Raw genomic sequence first — 21,445 nt, 5'->3', positions numbered from 1 at the left:
TATGTACACATTATACCCTATTGCCGTTTTTACAAGCCAAACATAATTCCAGAGAAGTTTGCTTCTGTTTTGCCATAAACGAAAAGAGTTGCAGCAGAAATTGAAGACTTCGCTTCCAGCAACTTATCGGGGGTAAAATAATAACATTTTACAAAGCCAAGGCAGAGGCCACAGGTATCCAGTTTGAGAGTTTAGACAATTTTTAGAGAATAAAAATACATTATAGGTTAATTGCATTCTCTTTATACATTATCTTAAGGAAAAAAATGCACACGTTATTAAACAAAGCATTTGCTAGACTTTAAAGACAAAATAAAAACACCCCCACAAGATCTTTAGTGGTACTGCCCACCCTGTATATAAAATACTTATAACCAGATGGAAATGCTAGCTAGCTGCAGGAAGCCACTGCAGAGGGAGATTAAACATCTTTGGTGCGGCAAGGGGAGAGCCAAACCACCACTCGTACATCTGACAGAGGCCAGTTTAAAATGTTCCTGTAAATTGGATCAGAAGGTGAAACACCAAGATCCTAATTCAGGTAAGAGAAGCAGCTATTGAAAATATTGCGCCTCTGGGTCTTCAAGTGTTAACTTAAAACCATGATCTGACCGGTCAAGGTCACGCGCTTTCGGCGATAACTTCCTGCTGATCTGCATTTTTATTGTTCAAAAGCAGAGGATAAGAATTAAAAAACTTAGGGGTCTATTTACTAAGCAGTGTTAGGAGACAGAGTGAAAAGTGATAAGGAGCAAACCAATCAGCTCCTAACTGCCATGTCACAGGCAGTGTTTGAAAAATGACAGTTGGGAGCTGATTGGCTGGCACCTTATCACTTTTCACTGTCTCTTAACACGGCTTAGTAAATAGACCCCTAAGTGTCAAAAAGAAAAAAGTTTTCATGATAAAAGCACAGCAAGAGGCATAAAAAATAAAAGCAGGAAAGAAGCATTAGATCGGGAAGCTTAGTACAGATAGTCAAAACGTCCTGGAAACAAAACCTCCAGAATTTAAACCATTTTGCTGGTTGGCACTGGCTGAGAAGGCACCAGTACGCTATAAACATCACAATTATTAGTGACCTAAGATGTTGCTAAGCCCGTGATCCTGTGTCGAAGTTGCCATTTCGGAACGATGACATTTGCTAGATTGGGTTGCAGGCGGAACAAAAGTGGATGGAGACGATGAAAATGTTTTGTTCCCTCTTTTCATTTTTTTTTTTTCCCCAAAGTATTTTTCTTTAAAAAGCACCTACGTCTCCCAGTAATGCAAAAGGTCGGGATTCTGCCCAGTCACGGTGGAGAAACTCATCTTAGCTACAGGAGAGGGGACAAGAAGACAGAACAAAGAATTAAAATGTTTCTAAAACGGAATGCATTTAAAATATATTTAAAAAAAAAAAAAAAAAAAAAATTTTTTTAAAAACACTACAACTAAAAGGACAATTGCAAACTATACCACAGAGCGGCAGACGCAGAAGTGGTCCCGCAGGCCACTTCAGACATTTGTTACTGAAGGACGGAGGTATCAGGATGGCTTCACTGTTAGTAAGGAGGATGGGGTGCTTCAGGCACAGTAGCGGTAAAGGGTGTAGAAGACACGACTATTACTACTTAGGGCCGTATTCAATTTGAGGCGAAAAGTCAGTTTCAGCGTGTTTTTGGCGGAAACTTTTCGCCGATGACGTCATTTTTTCCTGTTTGACTTTTACCCCGTATAGTCAATGCAATGTACTAGGCGGTAAAGTATCGCCTATGAATGGGAGGCGGAAAAAAGTGCAGAATTGGAGTTTTGGGGTGCAAAGCTGCTGGAACCCCCGTGCAGCCTTCAGACAGCCCCCCAAAAGGTAAACTGTCAAAGAATTTGAACACTTAAGGACACCGCCAAAAAAAAATAAAAAAATGTTGGGGTACAAACTTAAAAACTAGCGAACTTGACTCTGGGGGGGTCCACAAGTATGCCCCAGGTGTTTTTTTTGCTTGCGACAGTTGGATTTTTCACGATTTTTTCAACTTAACTTTAGCAACTTTTGAATATGCTGACCCCCATTTTCAAGTACCCCAAATTTGCTGGGATAACTTAATTTCTTGAAAAAATACTCCTAAATACTATTCTACATCACGTATAGAAAAACGCTATTTAGCAGCTATTGAGCCCGTTTAAAAACACCAAATACCTTCAGCAAGCCAAATTGGGGGGTACAATAGCTAACCCCCATGTCAGAGCATCTTTTGGGGGGTGTCAACCTGACAGTATTTTCCGCCTGTTTGTTTCGCCGGGTCCCGTTTTCGCATACTTCCATATTGAATACGGGGTAAAGCAGGGACGGCCGCGATACTTTTCCGCCTGCAGAACAGGCAAAGTAGGCAGAAAGCCCGGGACACGATAAAGTACCGCGGCTCGGCTCATATTGAATACGGCTTATTGTTAAATCCATGTATCTAAATCCACCTGGGGGACACTGACACCATGGAGTTGTATTAGAGATGCCGGAGATGTCACTTAGGTTTGGTTTCAATGTATAAAGCTGACTGAGTTAACGCACAAAGTTTCCAAAGATTGGGTGACAAAACAGACACTCAAAAGTAGGGATATTCTGAGGGACACCACGTTCCCTCCCTTACAGAGTTAGCAAAATGATTGCAACACTAAGGGGGGAATTCAATCGTTTTTAGGGGCCCAACCAAGCAGTTTAATTGCTGCCCCGAAGGGTCACGAGTGCCACGGGTGCCCAGATTTCTGCTCGCACCCTTTGCTGTGGTGAGCACAAATTCACAAAAAGTTGGTCCCTAACCAGGACTGAATGGGTTTATCCACTTTACGTGGCTAAACCCAGTGTACTTGGGTGTGACAAGTAACGCAATCGCGCCAGAATAGCAAAACAATTGATTGCTCCGTCGGGCGCCCTTTACTTATCTCTGCCCAAAAAAAACTAAGTGCCAAAAATCCCAAGTACTCCTTCCTCCATCTGAGGGGACACTGGCACCATGGAGAATTTCCAAAGTAATCCTAAGGGGAGGGTATGTTCATACTTATTTTGGCTCTAATCCATTTGATTATAGTCTTCTTAGAGGGTGGCAAACTCCTGCTGTGCATCATACAGGATTATCAAACTGTCTTCCTTAGATTAGCTGTTCAACCCATTTCCTGTTTAAAATGGGAACGCTGTATGTTCCAAATTACCCCGAGCGCCAACACCTTGGCAAGCTGAAGATGCTGGGCGACTGTCCCCTAACATTAAAGATTTGCATCTGTAGTGATCACAAATGGGAACTATTATCAGACATACTTGAAATAAAAATAAGGAAAAAGACGACGACCAGATATCCTGGGTTCCAGTCCTCTGATTACCTCCTCCTTCCATCAAAACACAACCTTCAACCCCAGCATGGGGGAGTCTGCGTCACCTCCCCGTGTCCTGCAACACTCCCCACTCTGTGCCCGGCTGGAGCTTTATTTCAGACAGATCGAAGACCTCTAATTCCTTTACAAACACTTCAAAAACTGAGGGGGCTGCGGGGCGGCGCTTTATACTGCATCCTAACAGTCTATGGCGTCAGTGTCCCCCAGATGGAGGAAGGAGAAATTGGTCAGCCATAAAAAGTTACACAATTACAGGGGTATTCAATGTGGGAGCGATAACATCGTTTTTGCATTAATATCGCACTTGTGACGTCATTATTGCAGGTTTTAGTTTTACACCGTATTCAATTTCAAAGACTTTTCGCAGTTTTGACAAGTCTGATAAAAAACGGGGATAACTTTTCACCATTGAATAGGTGTCGAAAAAAGTGCAGAATTGGGGTTTAGGGGTGCAGGGTTAAAAAAAATAGCCTGCACCCCTGAGAATGACATTTAAATAAGAACTGTGTCAAAAAAAGTTTAAAAAAAAATAGGGACACCACAAAAAATTAATTTAAAAATTGGGGTGGAAAAAAAAAAAAAAATGGGGAAAAAATTATTAACAATAGGGAAATAGGTTCAGGGCTATTCTGCAAGTATGCGGCAGGTGTTTTCTAGAATAGAATTATAGCGGCAGGTGCACAAATGCAGAATTTTTAAAAACTTACTTTAGGGACATCAAAATATGCTAGTACCCATTTTCATGTACCCCAAATTTGATGGGACCACTTAAAAAAAACGAAAAAAAAAAACCTAAGTGCTCTTCTGCATCACTTCTTCAATGTCGGGAAAAAACACCAGCTGCGGCTATTTAAATCCCCGACTTTCATTTAAAGGCTAAAACGGGGGTACCCATAGTGATCCCCCATGTTTTTACAACTTTAGGGGGGGGGGGGGGGGTCTTACAATTTTTTTTAAGGAAAAATTTGTAACTTTACACAAATCCAACTTCGGAGGCTCCCGTTTTCGTTAATTTTATATTGAATACGGGGATAAGCAGGTGCGCGCCCGATACTTTAACGCAGGTAAAAACGCAGATATGAAACGTTAACTTCGACAGTGAAGTTAACGTTTCAAATTGATTACCCCTCTTAGTGTTTAGCGGCCCTTTAAAGCAAAACAATTTAACAATGTAGCGGTGTGGAAAATAACCTCTCCCTGCATAAGCCTGGCATTGTGCTATAACGCAAGGATTGTTACGAGCACTGTCTTTTCAAAGAAAACGTCCGACAATTCAAAACCGCAATTCTATTAAATACAAAAACAGATATGTAGTGCACTTAAAAACAATGATGTTTTTAATTGTGCAAACAAAAAAGCTGATGACGTTTAATAAATCAACCCCACAAGCCTACATAATTAGGCTACAGAAGTCTCCTTCCTTCCTGCGTGCCAGGTTGCCTACCTCTCCTCCTTATCACTGGTTTCTTCTAGGACTGGTTTCTCCTCTGCCTTATCCTCCACTGTTCGCCCTTTTGTACCAGCGGGTTTGTCATCTTTGCTCGCCTCCGGCGTCTGCTCGGCGGCTTCTATGGCGGGTTCCTTATTTTCAGTTTTTTCGGCTTCCTGATCGCTCTCCCCCTTAGCTCTCTTTGGGGAACTCTGCAGAGAAAACAGGGTACCTGTAACCATGACTGCCCCAATGTTTCTTGCATTTCAGGAATATAACCATTTATATATATTTTTCTTTTTTGAAAGAACAGCACTGTGCTACTGTACCAGAGATGGTTTCTCATAAGGACCTTTATGCACGCTGCAGTGACATTTGTACACACCACGGGACCAAGAACCAAACAATATAATTTGGAGACAAGGTAACAGACTGTCCCTCCACCTTTAGAATATTTATGAACATAATGCACTGGGTAAAATGGTAATCCCCACTGCAAAGCAATAAAACAATGCATCTGTATCAACAAGGTAAATAAGATACAGGTTGAGTCTCCCCATATCCAAATATTCCGTAATACGGAATATCCCGTAATAAGGAATTATTTTGGGATGACAGATAATGAAACCTTTGGTTTTTGATGGTTCAATGTACACAAACTTTGTCTAAGGCACAAATTAAAAATATTGTATAAAATTACCTTCAGGCTGTGTGTATAAGGTGTAAATGAAACATCAATAAATATAATTTCTGTACACAAATTTTGCTTGAGCCACAAAATCATTGAAAATATAGTATAAAATGACCTGCAGGCTGTGTGTATAAGGTGTATATAACAAATGTATTCTGCGTGTATATTTGGGTCAGATTCCCAAGATCTCATTATGATATGCAAATATTCCATAATACGGAATATTCCGTTATCCAAAATACCCCTGGTCCCAAGCATTTTGGATATGGGAGACTGAACCTGTACCTGAAATAACCGGTTATTCTTAAAGGGGTCTATGTACTAAGCCCTTGAGAGAAAGGCTTGAGATAAAGTATGGCATCTTTTCACAACAGTTGGACGACTGTTGCCACCTTTGAAAACGCTGGTTGGGAGAGCAGAGGCCCTGCTGTGCGTAACTCTAGGGTACTGCAGATAAAGGATAACCCCCCCACGTGTGTCCATTATCGGCACTCATATACCACACCCGAGGAGCAGGAAAGGGGAAGATGTAGGGAAAAGGTGGGATCAGACAATGTTTCCTGGTACCAGTCCTCTCAATGGTCCCCAAGTGTGTGACATACTAGCTTTCTCTTTACCCAAAGATTTGCAGGCTGAAACGGAGCATCCCATAGACAACAGTCATTTGCCCGAAGAGAAGTGTCCCGTAGATTTACCTCCACAGTCTCCTCTGCTTTCCGCTTGGCTGCTGCCTTTTCCCCTTTCTCCTTAGACTGTTCATCAATCACTAGCTTCCCCTCTTCGTCGCTGCTGCCATCGGTGCCCCCCTTCTTCTCACCGTCAGCCTCAGACTTCTCGTCGTCTTCTTCATCCTCGTCCTCAGCGTTTTCCTCCGCCTCTGAGCTTTTCTTAGCGGTTGCCTGAGAAAAAGAGAGAACATTACTCTTACCGTCTGGGTGCATTACAAAGCTTTATGGTCCACACCTCATAAGCCTCCTGGGTTTAGCAATGTTTCTGCCAATTATTAGATGCCTCAACATTATACCAAGGAGACCGATAAAATGATATTCATGGGTCAAACTAAGAACTGCAGTTACCCACAATTACATTTTGCCAATACGGATAATCGTAGTCTGTGAACGTACCTTTTTCCCATCTTTAGTTCCATTGCCAGCACGGCCAGCAGCTTTGGGGGTAGAACTTTTCTTCCGAGAAGGCTGGGTAAGCAAAGACGGATAAGAGTTATGGTCACCTCTCCAGGCACAGGAGCAGTAAGCTGCACCAGGGACTAACTGGACTGTGTCATCAAAACACACACACACACACACACACGTCTACATGCAACTGGTGCCCATTACATAGGAACAAGGGTAGCAAAAAAGGAGGAGAGACTTTAGGGTACCTGGTATCCAGATGCTTTCACTTGCGGGTTATTCTCAATCTCCCAGAGACCCTCGCTGAATCCTTTCCTCTTGCTAGCTTTTCCAAACTTCTCTTTGGTCTCTTCGTAAGGAAAGATGTCCTTGGGACCAAGATATGCTCTGAAAACAGAGAACCGTGATCTTGTATAAATGCAAGGTCGCCACTTAGGAAGGATTGGTAATGAACACTTCAGATATCAGTAAATACACCAATGTAAGAAATAACCTGCAGTGGCATAAGCAGAGTTCCATCTGTATTCCAGGCTCTGGTGTCAGACCTTTATACAGGCACACAATGCTGCCAGTCGCTATTACACCACTGCAGTCTCAGTGTTTATAGCACCCTACATCCTCCCATTTATACTTACGTTTCGTGGGTCCCAAAGAAGAACACTTGGTACTTATTGGATGAGGACTTAGCAGCTGGTTCCGGGACTTCATCAATCTGAAAAGAACAAAAGGAGTTATCCAACAAGCTAATGAATAGTGCAAATCATAAAAACATACATATACACACAGTACAAAAGTGTAAAAGTTGCCTTAGTGCTCAGCTTCTTACTATGGTAGTTTCTTTACACTAAGACAAAGCAGGACAAAGTGATGCTGAAATAGATTTAGGAGCTTTTGAAAACATAAAACCCATTAATCTCTGTAGCAGCGACTCCCAGAAGTGAGGCAACATTAGGCGGCGTTCTGCGGTGCCAGCTACCTGGCTCCTGGGACTTGTCCATGCTTGTACTAAGACAGGGAGCAGAGATTACACCAGACTCAGGAGGGAGGCTGGAACCTGTCCTTGTAGGTGTCTATAGAGCGCAGCACTTGCAGTGATTATACGGGACTCATCCAGGCACCTGTTCTAAACCAAATTTGGCACCAAGGCTGCATGTGTAGGGCGAGAGTTACCAGATAATTACACATTCAGTCTTGAAAATGCAGTCGGGCTGGTAAATACTGGTGCCTCGTGTCTCAGTGAGGTCATTATTACCTAGAACATAGGTTGAATATGGTGCAAACATGTACTGCCCCTGCTGTATGCAGTAACAGGTCAGCATTATGGCTGCCATGCTTTTATACGGCATCTCCTCTGGGACAACATGTGCAGGGTCTTTAGGGGGGCGGGATGTTTAGACTCGTGCCTGGCTTTTGGGACTCAAAACTATTAGCCACAGCTAATCCCATGCATTTTGGGAGGCTACATCCGCGATAAGTGAAGGACACCTGCAGCACAAACTAATGAATCCCCCCCTTAAGCCGGGTAAACGTCATATCCGACAGATCGGACAACATATCGTCCACATCGGGCAGTGTGTACTAGTTATGTCACTGACTATGAGCACTACCGTGCGTCGGCAGTGACATCACCTGTCGGACCTGCATGATGGTTCGACGGCCGATCTAGTCAACGGCTGTCGCTCTCGGCATCAGCAAGTGTGTACGCAATTGCTGATGTGGGCACCCCGCCGGGTTCTTGTCGCTAACTAGGTCGGTACACATTAGACATCGTCTAGTGTGTGCCGCCGTTGAGACCAGCTCTGGCAGGAGCCCCGCAGATTTTTTTCTGAATACAGAAGTCATCTGTATGTGGCCGGGATCTGGCCAGAGAAAGCCCTTTCTAATAATCTCTGCGCAAACCTTATGGACCCCCTGACTACGCAAATCTGTGCTTTAGGCATGCTTTTCTCAACACATGAATTGCCGGCACCAGCAGCTAATCGCGTCCAACAGGAGCAACAAGTGAATAGCTCTGCCAGGCGCGATGGGGGGGGGGTTTCAAACAATTGAATTCCACCCATTAACAACCTTTAGCTGTGAATGATCCTTTAAAAATACAATTTTACACCCAGCACAATGCAGCATTATTATGGATTGCCGAACCCATTTCATTACCAATTAAATATAAAAACATACGTAAATAAGTGCTACAAGGGGGCTTTAAGGAGGCATATAACAGGTCACGGCCTTTTTCTGCTCATTACAGCCGCAAGGCCTGAGGACACAGCTCTCCCTATGAAACACAAAACACAAAGCTCTTTATGAGAGACTTGGCCACGGCACGTGGGTGCATGTCATTTAGGGCACGTGTGTCATTCCCCACCCACAGGCTAAATATTAATAGACCAAGGAACCACTCGCTGGCATGCAGCCAATGCATATACAAGATAAGGGCTGGCTGGGCCTGTCATTTCTGTGATCAGGAAAGGCAGAGACAAAGTAACTGAAAGACCCCATAATTACATGCAGTTAAAGAGGATTTGGTTTTCTATTCGTTTTACAAAACCAAAAAGTACAGGCTGGACACAGGCTAAAATGTTGATGTGCTGGACTTGGTGGCCAGTGGGGAGCAGTGCACTGCCCATTGCCAGCACACAGGAATGCAGGAAGCCCCCCGTCTGAGGGTACAGAAAAGTTTGCTGGGCCAGGAGCTTCCTGACACGCTGCCTAATGTCTTACTATGCTGTGAGGAGACACTTTAGCTGCACAGGAGACACAACAAACATCTGCATTACTAAAACACAACTTTTTAGATATTACAAAATGACAGAAGCACGTTGCACATGCTGAGCCGTGTCGATGGTGCCTACAGATATAAGCATCTCCTGTTGCAGCAATCAATTGTACCATTGTGGGTTGAACCCAGAGCAATTAGGGCTGTGTCACAAACTCATGTCCATTTTCCAGCGTTGACATGTTAAAGGGTGTTAAACTCTTAAGCTGCTTGCTGCCGGCAGCCTGGCAATAATCTTGTCGTGCTAGCAGTGCAAGTCTCTGGTGTGCAGAAGGGTGGGGGAGGGGTGGGGGTGTGCTTTTATAGATCTGCCTTTGATATAGATACTAGGTTTTGGCTGCTGCAAGAGGCAAGGCTGAACGTCACCCCTGTGTAGTACATCTTATGCAACGAGCGCTGTGACCATCATAGGGCACCCAGTAGTGATGGAGGTCTTGGAATCAGCCAATTCAGCTCCAGACATGCAGCCTGCTCTACTCCCCAGCAATAAAAAAAATATATACATATATATATATTATAAAAAAATATATACATATACACACATCTACACAGGTTGTTTTGTTTTGTTTTTATAGCTACTCCACGTCTCTGAAAAATCCCCAGGACTAGGCCCCCATAATGAGAAAATTAGGAAATCCTTGTGTGCCCTGCGATGACCCCTGCGCCTCCAGATATCAGCGGGGCAGGACGCCGTTTTCTTTTGACCGCCAGGTGAAGACTACAGTGCATATAATACTTTCACACCTGTGACGTTCATGTTACAACAGTGCAACTTTCACAGATCAAATGCGGCAGGTCTGGGGGGCACAAACAATCCAGTCTCTCCCTTGTAAATACTATATATGTAGGAGACACAGGGATTAATTCAATGAGGTTTGAGCATGGCAAAGTGACATGGAAACATCGGTAACGGCTCATTATCTCACCTTAGCCCTATGGGACTGCAAACAAAACTCAGTTCAGGGCTACCAGAAGTGACGCATATGCACACTTACTAGTGGGTGAACCTAATCGAGCCTACCCCAATATGACATTTTAGTAAGACTGATTCCTCGAGCACCAGCCTGCAGCAGGGGACGCGATAACTGAAGACTGGGTATAGGTGGTGCTTAGACATCAGTGTTTCCCGTGTCTCAGCCTGTAACGAGGGAGGCGCTGCAGTCTCTGCCAACCGTTCAGCTGCTGGGTATTCCTAGCCATTTGGCAGCAGTACCCAATATATGCTGCAAGCCTGTGACCAAGCACTTTTCTGCTGAGAGGAGGGAGGGGGCGGCGTGTCAGGCTGGAGATGGGAAACTTGTGTAGACTAAGTTTGACATTAAGGAAAGCCACACAAAACAGTGGCGAATATTAATCTTTTTGCGTAATGTCCCAATAAGTCGGTGAAATACTCTATGACCCTTATTTGGATGTGGTATCAATGATCAGCTTCAAATGCACTAATGAGGCTGCTTAAATAAAGTCAAAGCTTCTTGCTTTGTGTCATTAAACAAAGCACACGTAATTTAAATCTGTTCTAACCCTCTGCACGTCAAAGAGGTAATAAAAGTTCCCCAGACCCATGAGCACTGGAGCGTACTTTGCCGTGGCGTGTCTTCCCTGCGGAGCCAATACACTGAAGGAACAAGTCATCACAGAGTGATGCAAGGTTGTATACCCTTACGCAGTAGGAGGAGTTAAATTAGCTCTACAGTTATTCACTTAAGCCGTGTACACACTAGTCAATATGCCATCTGATCCGACGGGTCAGACGACATACCGGCCACATCAGCCAATGTGTAACGCGCGACGTCAGCAACATCGCCCCCCATATTGTCAACGGGGGCCATGCTGCCGAATATACATGCACTATATAATTAATTCCATCATTTCACCTACTGTCTGACAATTTGTATTAGTCTGTGCATATCCTTTTGCAACTTGCACAGGTTTATATTGTAGCTTTTCTAAGCCATTGTGCAAAATGTCTTATAATTTCTAAAGCTCTTGAGCTCGTGTATGATATTCAGAATGACAAGAGTGGCCCATAAATACACAGCTTTGCACTGAATTCAGGTGAGCAGAGACAGCCGGGATTGCTGGTATAAGGGCTCACTGCCATCAGCATTACTTGACTCATTAGATCATTATTACGAGTGGTCAGGACATGTCTGCTTTCCCAGACTCAGGCCCCAGCCAATAGAGGAACGGTTATGCTTCCACAGAGATAAGGGATAACTGTCCCTAACAGCAGATAATCCATGTTATTCTGACACACTGCACACAAACCATGGTGAGCAGTCAGCCTGGGGACACACAGAGAACAGCACTGGGGACTAAGCTAAACTCTGCATTCTTGGGAATCCTGCGGGGCCTTTACATATACAACATACCCAGCCAGGCCGAGATGGTGACCTGATGTATAGCAGACTCAGGGACTGTTCCCCATCAGTACCAGCAGCCATATGGAGAATTCAAAGTGTAAAATCACATATAAAGTCTACTTTTCACCCAACACAGTGGAGGCAGCCCCGTTACAGGCCTCATGCCAGAGAAATACCCACTAGTTCTTAAGCTGCATACACACACACAACGATTTTAGTAAACGATTTTCATTTACTTTTTTCAAGGGAAAAATGAACGAAAATAGTTTACTAAAATCGTTCATTTACAAAACGTAAAGAATGATTTTTTTGAACTACAAACGATTTTTGTAACTTTCCCTTAATTAAAATCGTTAAGTTGTTCAGTCAGAATGGGCGATGAACTACAAACGTGACCGCGCATGAACGATCATCGTTCAGGCTAAAAAATACGATTCTTTTTAAATGATTGAACGATAACGACGTCGTTATACTTAGATCGTTCAAAAAATCGTGTACGCACCTTTAGAGATTGGATAATGCTACATTTCCAAGTGTCTGCCTGCACCGTGCGTAGGCGATTTTTTATTTTATTATTTATTTTTTAAAGTGGAACAAAGGCGGCCTCCATCAAGCAGTATTATTAACAGACAACTGTTCTGTAGATGAGTAAAAGGGGAATGAGAATAAAAGATTCAGTCATGGAGTAGTACCCGGTATACATTCTGGCGGAGGATTACGGCCCTCAGATCTCATAATCTTGCATTCATTGAGAAGGCCAAACAAACAGGGTCTGAGCAGAAGAGGCAGCTAAGAGAGAGGATGAGTGAAGTACAGAGTTTAGAGAGAAGAAGTGAAGAGAGACTCAGACCGCTGATTGTCAGCCTTGTTCCCTCCAAGCGCGATACCTGATCATCACCGGGCCAATCCAGAATTTGCCTGCTGTGAGGAGCTCCTACCAAACCTCCTACCCAAATATGCCTGCTATGAGGTGCCCCTACCAAACCTGTGGGGATTAACATATGGCAAAAGCACTGACCACCATCGGTCTAAGAATCACTCCATCCCCCAACAGAGAGGGCCAGCTGCCCAGGGGGAGAGCACGGTGCTCCTACCTAGCGATGTACACACCAGCTAATTCATGTATTGTACGCACCTCAGTGACATACGGCCTTTCATACATAGGGAAGTTAGTTTTTCTACTTCTAAAACATGTCTGCAGCAACTAGGTCCTACACAGGAAGCATTTCATACCATTCACACTGTAAGCCCAACGCGGGTAACAGCAAAGATCACACCATAAAATGCTGTAATTTACACTGGTCGCACATACAACCGTCACTGGCCCAACACGGATGCTCTTAGACAATAAAAGTTGGACTACTTTCAGGTGTGGCAGATTGCTGCCTTCTGCCCAGGCCTGCAGACATCTGTTGACTGCACCAAAAGCCTCCCCCAAAGCCTGGGGATCAGCCAGGTCTGGTAGTTTGTCAGTAATACAGGCTTGTACTGACACAACCAGGACACACAATCGAGGCAGGACAAATCGTAGTAGCCAGCTACCTAATGCACTATAACGCCATCTGGATCTAGCCATACACATCTATAAAAATAAAAAGATAAAGCCAAACTTTTATTTTAAACAGGTACCAATGAATGCAAATAATGCTTGGTTCATTAAAAGATCAAGCTTGCTCTGAGATTTGACTCCCAGAATTTTATTTCTAAATGCAGATGTGTCACGGAGCAATGCAATTTGCCAGCTTGAAGCCAGTACAATAGCAAATCAAGCTCTTTTTTTTTTTTTCAAACTAAAATAAAAACTTTGTTAAAAGTAAAAAAGGGGATACAAGTGCAAATCACAGTAACGGCTGTTCTTCCGACTACAATAACAGTTATCCATAATGCCACAGAGAAATGCACAAGCCTAAACACAACACTTGTGGCTGCACAGGAATAGATTAAGCATGCAGGAAATTCTCACGTCTCAGTGGGTTTTCATTTCACAGCTACAAAGCCAAAAAGGCGACATGTTTAGTGGTCCAATCTAAGTCATTTCTCAAAGGAGTTATGTATAAATTTCAGGAAGGGGCATGTCTGGGAGATTGTCCAAGTCCCTTGTTCAAGTTTGGAAGCATGCCTCGTAACCTGTAGATTAGTGCCACACCACCCGGCACTGCCCTGTTTTACTACAGCCAGCCGCTTGCTCATTGAATTTTACTAAACACAGCAGACATCCCAGGGTGGAACTTTGTACCTCACCACGAGGACGGAAAAACACCAAGAGTGCGGCTCCTTGAATAAAGTCGCCCCTGAACGGTAAAGAGGCCAACTGTGTAGTTTGTGATTAAAAAGGTTGAAAAGTGATTTTAAAAAAAGTATAATTAAATATAAAATGGCAACTTGGAATAATAGTCCAACAGCTGAAATACTGTGGTCCGCTCAGGACCAAAAATAAGGCAACAGTCCGTAAAAGACATTAATAGGTGTCAATGGTGTGTGTTTAACATGTAAGGGCAGAGTACACTGGTCTGAGACACAGAACAATACTGTACCAACATGCGCTTGCTCATTAATTAAATGCCATATTCACAATGCAATTGTACTGCAATCACCACGTTCCCGGTTAGTATTTAGCCTATACGAAAAACAGCCCTTTCATTAATGAGATGCTGTGGGAAGTAAACAAAGGTCCTTTGGTTGTGAAATGCAGATCCTTTGGCCTCATTGTCATGAACATAAGCCCTCACACATGCAAACAGAGGACATAGCACTGCAGCTTGTTTTCTATACTGGTGAGTGAGGTCGTCCCACTATGGTAAATGCTTTTACATGACAATCCCAGTGGGAACACAACAATGCAAGTTGTGTCATCAAAACAAGATGCTTATATGACAAAGGAAAAAAATATCCCATGCCGCTATCTTCTTGCTACACGTTTCATTGGATTGGGTACACATTGTTTCTATAGTGTGTTCTATTTTAACATAATAGTGGTTAAAAAACAACAACAAAGAAACCAATAAGTAACTTGTTTGATGCACAGACCAAAATTTGCTCCCACAATAAATGAAATGCCCCCTTGTAACTATAAAAACTGTATTGTTGTGTCACCTGTGGAAGCGATTGTTAATAGATATAAGGGCAACTTCTCTTGAATAAGTGTCTCAGCATGCAGCACGTGTAATCTAAACACCATGTGCTGCGTTTCTGCTATAAGGAGAATGCGATCTGGTCCCTCCCTCTAAGCCAGGGTTTCCCAACCACGGTCCTCAAGGCACACTAAAGCTGGCCACACATCTAAAGATTATCTGTCCAACCAGCCAACTAGTAGATTGGTTGGAATGAAAATCTGGTAAGGAATACAATCAGCAACTTGCTCCCAGACGCTGAAAAATGGACCAAAACTGTTGTATGAACAAATAGTTTAGATCAAACATTTAACAAACTTGTCTGAAAGACCATTTTCATCTGTTTTCTGGCATTTAGGAGTAAATTGCTGATCATCAGTTACTCTCATACGTTACCAGATTTTCATTCCAACCAATCAACAAGTTGGCTGGTTGGATGTAAGTTGTTCTAGTGTGTGGCCAGCTTTACAGTCCTGGTTTTAAGGATAGCCATACTTAAGCACAGGTGACTTAATTAGTATCTCAGTTAATTTGATTTAACCATCTGTGCTGCAGCATGGCTATCACTAAAACCAGGACTGTTAGTGTGCCTTGTGGACCGAGGTTGGGAATGACTGCTCTAAGCACTTAGTAAAAACTGTAGGATTGCAAAAAACTTAGGAGAGGCAGGGTTATCAATCACTCACCAGTGTGTGCACAACACAAATATCACTAGACGCATTGATCACACAAAAGGCGTGCTAGAAGCTGCTTTAAGGTGAAAACAGGTATCTACCAACAGCGCAAAACAACAAAAATGGAGGCAAATATAAAAATTTAACAACCTGTGTTTAAAATTAACTTGTTTGCAGGGTATGTTGCCCCCGGGTTAAGTGCCCAGAGCTATTCAATTTCTCCTGGCGTAAGACCGCAACTAGTGGACTTCTACTAGTACACTCCTGAGGGTGTGAGTAGAAATGCGCCTTAACTATAGCCTTGGGGGCTTGCCGCAAGCTTACCGTGCGCAGTAACTGCATTGCACCAGACACTTACACTGGAGTGTAGTTTATCGTGACTAAGGGGGAGATTTATGACAGCATGGAGAGAGAGATAAAGTACCAAGTAATTAGCATCTGTTATTTTCCAAACAGCCTGTAAAATTACAGTTAAGGAGCATACACACTACAATATCGCTCATGGAGCGAATCATTAAGGTTTTGCCAGGCTCAATGTCGTTAACACCATTGAGCCGATACACTGAACGATATCGTTAAAGATATCATTTTGTGACGTCACCAACAGCAACCCTGAACATACAGGCCAACCTGATGATATCGTCAGGTTGTGCATGTTCAGGCAATAAAAAGATATCGTTAACAATATCTTGCATACACACTGGCCGATATTGTGAACGATTACAATATCATGATCGTTCACAATATCGGCCAGTGTGTACGTGGCATTAGAAGCGGATTAGATGGTACTTTAGCTCTCTCCAAGGTTTGATACATCTTCCAGGTTACGTACCGGACGCAACGAGGTCAACAAAAATAGCTCTGGGCACTTAACGCAAAAAGCTACATCCCCGCAATGCTGACTGAATTGTCTCCACAGAAGTAGTCAGAGGATATTTAACAAAAATAAAGTTTCAAACAAGTAACATAGTACCACTTACAAAACAAAAGGCCTATACCAATGCTGCTTTTTCAAGCTAGACACTTAACGCCCCCATGCTCTGTGATATGCACCTTGCGACACTACAGCCGACATATCAGGCGGTTCCCACACACAGAGCAATTTGCTGCCTAACTGCCCGATATGCCGAGACCCCCCTCCAACCCCCCCGCATAGCACTGCATGGGCTTGTACATCGCATCACCAGATCTTATATGTGCAGCATGTAAGATCTGGAGGAGCGATGTACGTTCACTGGACGATAGCACACCCACAAACAGTACGATATAGCAGCGATATCGTACCAATCAGTCGAATTGGCTGCTATATCGTATATATGTATGGGGGCGATTCATCTAAGGATGACACTAATTTGCAGCTGACGGAGCAATTCAATTGTTGCTCTGTTCAAGCGCAAATAGCTGCGGGAGCGCACATTTCTGCTTGCACCCTTCTGAGATGGCAGGCAGAAATGTACAATAAAGGGGCCTATCCATTTAACGACATGAAAGTCTGAACGTCCAGCGTTCAGACTTTCATGTCGCTGAGGTGCGGGCACTGCACTGATAGACGTTCACTGAAGGTCTTCAGTGCAGAAGCCCGACCTCCCTATCTATCAATAGCGTTCCCTCTAGGCTGTTTTAGTGGGGCGCGGCGCCCTGCCCTCCTCCTGGAGGACAAAAAGCGCCCTGCCCTCACAGCTTGCGGGTGCCGTCTTCACCGGCGGGACGCAGTGTCCCGCGGGTGGAGAAATGTGAGGTGACGCCACATGTGCCCGGCATCTATTCTCCCTGTCTGCAGCGCTTGTGGGGCTGCCCGGCGTGTCCGTAAGTGCCGGGCACGCCCCCAAGTATGACGAAAAAGGGGACGCGTCTTATAGACACGGCCCTTTTATGGCCACGCCCTGTTAGGGGGCGCGCGCACAAAGTTGCCCTCTATAGCTCCGGCGCCCTGCCTGCCGCCGGAGCTAGAGTGAACACTATTAACATGCCGTCAGGTTGACAGGCATGTTCAATAGATAGTCGGGGTCGGCAAGTGCCCAGTGTGCACGCGCATCGCTGGTCCTTGCTGGCTTATCCACATGCAGACTTTCTGCATGTTCCGACCAAAACCTCCTGCTTTTGGTCGCATCGTGCAGAAAGCCGGCAAATGGATAGGCCCCTTAAGTCCATGGTTTGGGCACGCTAACAAGGACTTGACAGGTTCAGCTGTTTTACCTCGCCAAATCTGGTGAGGGTGGTTGGGTGTGACATGTGCTACAAGGCATGGGTGCCCAAAACAACTGGTTATCGCACTCAGATATGTCACTTTAGATGGGAGATCGGGAGCAATAAAACTACTGAGTTTCCCCCCTTACTGTGGATAGTTTGACGATAGTGATCCCCTAACCTCTAGAACAGAGGCAAAAGTGCACTCCATTAACAGGGTGCACTACTACCCTGTAACATTATTTTTACTAAAGATCAGAGTAATTGACTTGACAGCCTATAATGCAGGCCATTCAGGGACCAGGTTACAAAGGTTGCTCTAGCAGCCACGAGCTACAACTAGGATGGGAACCATAGTACAAATATTGAACAAAATATCAACCAACACAAATGGGCTGACAATTATTTGTGATGTGCTGTCGGCCAGACCTCACTACTACACCAGCGCCCACCAATACGGCCAGACCTCACTACTACACCAGCGCCCACCAATACGGCCAGACCTCACTACTACACCAACACCCACTGTAACACCCAAGCCTCACTACTACTACTACACCCACTGTAACACCCAAGCCTCACTACTACACCCACTGTAACACCCAGGCCTCACTACTACACCCACTGTAACACCCAGGCCTCACTACTACACCCACTGTAACACCCAGGCCTCACTACTACACCCACTGTAACACCCAGGCCTCACTACTACACCCACTGTAACACCCAAGCCTCACTACTACACCCACTGTAACACCCAAGCCTCACTACTACACCCACTGTAACACCCAGGCCTCACTACTACACCCACTGTAACACCCAGGCCTCACTACTACACCCACTGTAACACCCAGGCCTCACTACTACACCCACTGTAACACCCAGGCCTCACTACTACACCCACTGTAACACCCAGGCCTCACTACTACACCCACTGTAACACCCAGGCCTCACTACTACACCCACTGTAACACCCAGGCCTCACTACTACACCCACTGTAACACCCAGGCCTCACTACTACTACACCCACTGTAACACCCAGGCCTCACTACTACTACACCCACTGTAACACCCAGGCCTCACTACTACTACACCCACTGTAACACCCAGGCCTCACTACTACTACACCCACTGTAACACCCAGGCCTCACTACTACTACACCCACTGTAACACCCAGGCCTCACTACTACTACTACTACACCCACTGTAACACCCAGGCCTCACTACTACTACTACTACACCCACTGTAACACCCAGGCCTCACTACTACTACTACTACACCCACTGTAACACCCAGGCCTCACTACTACTACTACTACACCCACTGTAACACCCAGGCCTCACTACTACTACTACTACACCCACTGTAACACCCAGGCCTCACTACTACTACTACTACACCCACTGTAACACCCAGGCCTCACTACTACTACTACTACACCCACTGTAACACCCAGGCCTCACTACTACTACTACTACACCCACTGTAACACCCAGGCCTCACTACTACTACTACTACACCCACTGTAACACCCAGGCCTCACTACTACTACTACTACACCCACTGTAACACCCAGGCCTCACTACTACTACTACTACACCCACTGTAACACCCAGGCCTCACTACTACTACTACTACACCCACTGTAACACCCAGGCCTCACTACTACTACTACTACACCCACTGTAACACCCAGGCCTCACTACTACTACTACTACACCCACTGTAACACCCAGGCCTCACTACTACTACTACTACACCCACTGTAACACCCAGGCCTCACTACTACTACTACTACACCCACTGTAACACCCAGGCCTCACTACTACTACTACTACACCCACTGTAACACCCAGGCCTCACTACTACTACTACTACACCCACTGTAACACCCAGGCCTCACTACTACTACTACTACACCCACTGTAACACCCAGGCCTCACTACTACTACTACTACACCCACTGTAACACCCAGGCCTCACTACTACTACTACTACACCCACTGTAACACCCAGGCCTCACTACTACACCCACTGTAACACCCAGGCCTCACTACTACACCCACTGTAACACCCAGGCCTCACTACTACACCCACTGTAACACCCAGGCCTCACTACTACTACTACACCCACTGTAACACCCAGGCCTCACTACTACTACTACACCCACTGTAACACCCAGGCCTCACTACTACTACTACACCCACTGTAACACCCAGGCCTCACTACTACTACTACACCCACTGTAACACCCAGGCCTCACTACTACTACTACACCCACTGTAACACCCAGGCCTCACTACTACTACTACACCCACTGTAACACCCAGGCCTCACTACTACTACACCCACTGTAACACCCAGGCCTCACTACTACTACTACACCCACTGTGACTAGGAGGAAGAGGAAGACTCACCCGGGCCGGCCAGTGCGGGTAGCCCTTCATCTTGGCGAAAACCAAGTCCCCGCACTTGTACTCCTTCTGCCTGTTGGAGCGGGACATGCTGGCGCTTCGGGCCGCGGCGAGGTCTCGGTGAAAGAGCGGGAAAGGCGGAGACAGCGGACAGCCTGGGGGGGCCGGTGGATGCGACTAGGCGAGGAGGCGGCTTGCGGCTGGCGCTGGGCGGGGGAGCGGGTGTCCGGCGAGGGGAAGGTGCCCATCCAGTTGTTTGTGTTTGAATCTCTCCTCGCTGGCGATGATTTGCTCTCTCCTCCCTCCTCACTCTCCGCCTCTTTCTTTCCCCCTCAATGCTCGGCAATCCGCCGGCCACGCCTGGCGCTTTTGAAAAATCCGGGATTGGTGCCTGGTTCCCGCCTCCTAGTGACGTCAGCAACAGGTGTCCACGGAGAGCGCCGAGAGAATAGAGCGTTGCCCTGGCAACGCAAGGCGCGAAACAGCAGCACCTAAAGCGCCGGCGGCGCGAAGACGAAATCTCGCGAGGTTTTCAGATTGGGCCGAAACAGTTTTCGACTGTTCGACGTTATTTATATGTCGCTGCTGAACCGGTGCGGCGGTGCCTCTCAGCCCAGCGTGTGTAATGCGGCCTGTAGGTCAGGGATAGGCACGCCAGGTAGCTGCTGTGGAACTACACGTCCCAGCATGCCCCTGTTAGTTTTAGCATGACCTAACAGTAAAACTGTGGCAAGGCATGATGGGATGTGTAGTTTTACAGCAGCTAAAGTGCCACACGTTGCCCTTACTAGTCTAGGGGACTCGTGGTGCACTATAATCCCCAGCATGACCTTACAGGACTTCATTCCATTGTTATTGTACATACGATCCTTCAATAAAATGTCAGCCGATAAATCCCAGATAATAAGCATGGACCGCGTTGCACTTGTTTCATTGTACAAAACCAGACGGACGCTCCGTCGCTACGGGTCTCGCACCGAAGGGGGCGAGCTGTCGATGTTGATTGACAGCTTGCCCCGTTTGGGAGGCGGGCAGGGGGGGTGGCCGGCCAAACGGAGGCGTTCCCGACTGAACGCTTGCCGTTTGTGGGCGGCCGCACTGACATCAGCAGTGATGTCAGTGGGGAGCTTCCTGCTTGATCAGAGCAGGGAGCTCCCTGGGGCTTGCGCTTGCTGAGACCCAACCTTAGGGTCTCGTCGCAAGCCGCGATGGTCTTGACCATCGCGACCATCACCCTGGTCAGTCGCTAAGCTGTGGGCGGTAACCCACAGCTTAGCTAGCGACCAGGAGGCCGCACTTCAAGA

The 21,445-nt window shown here is 45.7% G+C and overlaps 1 protein-coding gene across 1 annotated transcript; it reads right to left on the bottom strand.

The window, feature by feature from the left end:
- Positions 1–848: 848 nt before the first annotated feature.
- On the bottom strand, positions 849–20,474 carry HDGF (heparin binding growth factor). Its single transcript, XM_088449608.1, has 7 exons — positions 20,145–20,474; positions 7,252–7,328; positions 6,865–7,003; positions 6,608–6,679; positions 6,179–6,382; positions 4,808–5,004; positions 849–1,316 (listed from the first exon to the last, which is right to left on the bottom strand). The coding sequence occupies exons 1-7, from the start codon at positions 20,229–20,231 to the stop codon at positions 1,313–1,315; spliced, it is 780 nt and encodes a 259-aa protein (XP_088305734.1). The 5' UTR covers positions 20,232–20,474; the 3' UTR covers positions 849–1,312.
- Between the last annotated feature and the right edge of the window lie 971 nt (positions 20,475–21,445).

This window comes from Taudactylus pleione, unplaced genomic scaffold (assembly GCF_031769625.1).
Source record: "Taudactylus pleione unplaced genomic scaffold, aTauple2 ptg000490l, whole genome shotgun sequence".
Taxonomy (NCBI): domain Eukaryota; kingdom Metazoa; phylum Chordata; class Amphibia; order Anura; family Myobatrachidae; genus Taudactylus; species Taudactylus pleione.
The sequence above is the reverse complement of the archived record's forward strand: the minus strand, read 5'-3'. Positions and strand labels throughout refer to the sequence as shown.